Source organism: Myotis yumanensis, unplaced genomic scaffold (genome assembly GCF_028538775.1).
Source record: "Myotis yumanensis isolate MYYU_CA2020_CCGP unplaced genomic scaffold, mMyoYum1.0.hap1 SCAF_14, whole genome shotgun sequence".
Lineage (NCBI taxonomy): Eukaryota > Metazoa > Chordata > Mammalia > Chiroptera > Vespertilionidae > Myotis > Myotis yumanensis.
In genome coordinates, this window is record NW_027223765.1 from 2,875,037 (window position 1) to 2,879,091 (window position 4,055).

Genomic DNA, 4,055 nt, shown 5'->3' on the forward strand with positions numbered 1-4,055 from the left:
GCAGACTCTGCTTCCACTCCTGCTGTGAAAGTGGCCTGGTCAGGTCCCTCCCACACTGGGCACAGACTGCCCCGTGCATGCTCAGCTTTTCAAGAACGTGCTGTACTTCTAGGGCCACACTTGCCAGGCCTCCCTGCAGGTCAGAAAGAGCCCATCTGGATGTGACCAAGCAGCAGCCATATCACGGAAGTCTCTACTCCACACCCAGGGCCCCAAGCACCGGGGGAGCAGCACCACCCAGCACAGTGGATGCTGGTACATGAGCAACAGCCAGAGTCTGGAACACCAGGCCGGAGCACAGGATCCTTCCGCTCCCTCCCGTCTCCTTCCTGTGCAAACATCCAGACCTAACAAGGAGGCCTGGGATTTCTCTCCTCACTAGCCTGCTCCAACCAGCCCTCACGGTCTAGGTCCCTTCCTGTATTCCAGGGAACAACTTCTCCACACCCAACCAGCCAGAGAAGGCGGACTCTTCTCCCACAGAAAACGGAGGTACCAAGCCCACCGAAAGCTAGGCCCAGCCCTGGGAACAGACACGGGCTGACAGACGGATCCTGCCGCAGGTTTATTTGTACAAACAGCACAGGGGGCCCACCAGTCCTTCTGTCCTCACGTCGGCAGACGGAGGCCTTTACTGTGGAGCCTTCGTGGGGGGCTGGGCACCTTTGGGAGCGGGAGCCTGAGCCGCAGCCGCACCCGCAGCCTGGGGCTTGGTTTCCGCCTTGGCCTTGGCCTTTGGCCGGCAGAGCCTGAGCCCCTTGGCAATGCGGGCACGAGCACGTTTCCCAAGCTTGGGGTGAGCGATGTAGGCAAGTCGACTGAGTTTGCGGCTGCAGCCCTTTGGGATATTGGGCCTGGGCTCCTTGGGCTTGACCAGGGCCTTGATGGCCTCAGCACGTGCGCTTATGGCCTTGGCGTTGTTGGCCTGCATCTTCTTCAGGCCCTTCTTGTTGTGCTTCTTAGCAAAGCGCATGTTCCTTAGGAACTTGGGGTCTACCTGGAAGGCAGGAAAGGTACAGGCGCCTGTGAGTGCAGCATGGGGGGGGGGGGGGGGCAGCGCTGGTGCCCCTCTCCATAGCAGCACCCAGAGACTATTAGGCTCAGCTGAGGCCTATCAGAGGCTTGGACAGCATCAAACCCAACCTTAAATGCAGAAACACCCAACCCTGGAAGCTTATCTGCAGAGAAACTCCAGATGTAGCACCACCCAAAGCCAACCACCCACCTGCTGATGCCACAGACAGAGCCAGGCCGAGGGCAAATGCAAGCGCAGAAGAAAAAAATGAAGGCTGCCCCACCCCCTCTGCCCGTTGTAGGACTTTGAAAACCTCCTAAGGCAAGCATGTCAAACTCGAGGCCCGCACATTTTTGCAACCCAGCCAACATAATGGTATATAAGAAACGTTTTAATAAAAATTTCGTAGCTTTTACAATATCCTGGTATACACAATTATTAATAACAAACTACAACGAATGACTAAGATTTAAGTTTATGTGAGCCTCAAAAAACAAAAGCTTCAATTAACAAAAGCTAATGACTTCTATAACCGTGCTGCATTCATTTCCCTTACACGCCTTACGCACAGGCGCACCATTTCTCTCCACTATTACTAGCAGCGAATATTTTAGCAGCCGATGGCCATGTCATTAATCGTGGACTGACTTGTTTGGTGTGCGCAACAGAAAATATTTCGCTTTCGGAGAACAAGAAAAATAGGTTTATTTGCGTTACGCTTATTAATTTGTGCAGTTATTCAGAGTCTGGTAAGTTAACGTTCAAGGAAAAATATTAATTCTTATTTAAACGTTCTATTATCTTAACAGTTACTTACGTCAGCCCTTTGTGTATTCAGCATGTCTCTATCGAAATAAACCTACATTTCTATGAAAATTGAAGTGTTTGTTTTTTTGAGGCCCACATACACTTACACCTTATTTGGCCCACGCTGGCCTCTGAGTTTGACATGCTCGTCCTAAGGGACACCCAGTCCCCTTAAGGAAAGGTGTCAGTTAAATACCAAGCCCGGGTACAACAGACTCAAGCAAGTGATACAGAAGGAGACCTGAAAGCCGAGGCTCAGTTCTCAGCTAGTCCTCAGAACTCCCTGGTGCGAAGGGAGGCTCGTGAGGGATGCGGTCCACACAGACAAAGCCACCCCGAGCTCAGGGTGGGCAAGGGAGATGGCCGGGCCGGGCCGGCCCCGAAGTCCAGGCAAGAGCTGGCTGGGTAAGGAAGGAAACCGCAGCCCCAAGCAAGCCGAGGGTCAGCTAACAGTGGTGCCAGGCGGCGCACACTTACCCCCTTAAGAGATTCGTATCTTTGTGACCGGGGTTTCTTGATGCCGTTTCTGTGCCATTTTCGCGCTGTGGAGGAAGAAAGGAATGACATCAGCATAAGGTTTCCTCTAGTCGAGTAAGACCCCTCAACACCACAGCTGCCAAGCCTGGGGAACCCTTTACTTCCCAGAGTGGGCCTGCCCGAGAGCCGGGAAACCCCTTATCACCGAGCACAGAGGGGATCCCCGCGCACCCGGGCCTTCCAAATCCCAAAGGTAATGCGGCTAAAATCAAAACCGGCCTCGGGCCGCAGACATGTGCCCCCTGCCCTGCCCAGAATCTGTGATCCTTGCCAGGGTGCGGGGCGTGAGGAGGCCGGGCCGGAGGCACTTACACTGGTTGTGCGTGGTGTGGTTCTTGGACTTGGCCATCTCTGCACCTGGAAGACACGAGCGGAGGTCAGGGCTGCGGACCCGCCGGCCGGGCCTGCCCTGAGCTGGAGGAACGCGGGGCCGGAAGCCAGGACGAGGCTGCAGCAGATGCCTTGCCCCTGCGGCCTCCACCCGCCTCCGCTCACTCTGCACCACCGGCTCCAGTCCCCGCAAACTCGGCGAATGGCGCCCCGAAACCAACAGCCCGCCGCAAGGTTGCGCTTTCCCCTAAATCCGAGTCCTCCCTTCCCATCCACCCTTCGACAACCCACGAGCGCCAGCCCGCCTCGCGGCCTCCGCCCCCCACAGCAGGCAGCCCGTCTGCCGGTCCTCCCCGGGGTTTGCGCACCGCCGCCACCCGGGAGTCGCGGATGGTTTCGGATGTCGCGCGGCCAGTACTCACCAAAGCCCGCGGCTCCCGAAGCGCCAGGGACCGGAAGAGAAAGAGGAGGCCGCGGTGCAGCACGGGAAATACGGTCGTCGAGGCCGGAAGGTACTATTGAAAAAGCTTCCCCGGCGCCGGGAAGAAAGGTTCCCAAGGCCGGGAGGGTACCGTCAGCTGGAAGGCGGTGCTACGAGCCTGGTCCCGCCCCTTTCGGTCTTCCCTTCGATCTCCTTTCTCCTATTCCTCCTGCACCAGGTTCATTGGCCCAAGTCTCATTAAAACCTGACCTTTTGCCCAAACCGGTTTGACTCAGTGGATAGAGCTGTTGGCCTGCGGACCGAAAGGTTCCAGGTTCGATTCGGTTAAGGGCATGTACCTTGGTTGCGGGCACATCCCCAGTAGGAGGTGTTTCTAATATCCCTCTCCCTTTCTCTCTGTAAAAAAAGCAATAAAATATATTTAAAAAAGAACAAACAAACAAAAAAAACCTGACCTGAAGGCTAAGGGAACCCTTGAGGGGTTTGTTAGGCGGGAAGTGACAGACTTTTGTTCTTAAAAAAATACCCCTGTTGCCAGCTGGCGTGGGTCAGTGGTTGAGCATCGACCTAGGAACCAACAGGTCGAGGTTCAATTCCTGGTCAGGGCACGGGTTGGGGGCTCCATCCCGAGTGGGGGTGTGCAGGAGACAGCCAATCAATGATGTCCCCCTCTCACTGATGTTTCTATCTCTCTATCCCTCTCCCTTCCTCTCTCTCTAAGAATCAATACAAACATATATATTTTACAAAGTACCCCTGGCTACGGCGTGGAGAGTGGACTGTCGAAGGGAAGAGGAGAGAAGGGGAGGCCGAGAAGGGAGAGGTGGAGAGTTGGAACATAAACTCTGAAGTTCACGTCCCTCCAAGAGATGGATTCGGAGCTTCTGGGAGAAGGGAAGGCGGGGCGCCAGGCTGGGGCTCCGG

The 4,055-nt window shown here is 55.5% G+C and overlaps 1 protein-coding gene across 1 annotated transcript; it reads right to left on the reverse strand.

Annotated features, from left to right (window-relative positions):
- Nucleotides 1–552: 552 nt before the first annotated feature.
- Nucleotides 553–3,168, reverse strand: RPL29 (ribosomal protein L29). The gene is made up of 4 exons (XM_070391378.1): nt 3,112–3,168; nt 2,672–2,716; nt 2,300–2,364; nt 553–997 (listed from the first exon to the last, which is right to left on the reverse strand). Exons 2-4 carry the CDS (start codon nt 2,706–2,708, stop codon nt 632–634), a joined length of 468 nt encoding a protein of 155 aa, XP_070247479.1. The 5' UTR covers nt 2,709–2,716; nt 3,112–3,168; the 3' UTR covers nt 553–631.
- Nucleotides 3,169–4,055: the final 887 nt, after the last annotated feature.

What these genes read in the sequence shown, in the direction of transcription:
- RPL29 (XM_070391378.1), bottom strand. Translation starts at nt 2,708, where the DNA reads ATGGCCAAGTCCAAGAACCACACCACGCACAACCAGT. An exon ending in CCACACCACGCACAACCAGT is followed by an intron (nt 2,365 to 2,671) that starts GTAAGTGCCTCC and finishes CTTCCTCCACAG; the next exon opens with CGCGAAAATGGCACAGAAAC. An exon ending in GATACGAATCTCTTAAGGGG is followed by an intron (nt 998 to 2,299) that starts GTAAGTGTGCGC and finishes CCTGCCTTCCAG; the next exon opens with GTAGACCCCAAGTTCCTAAG.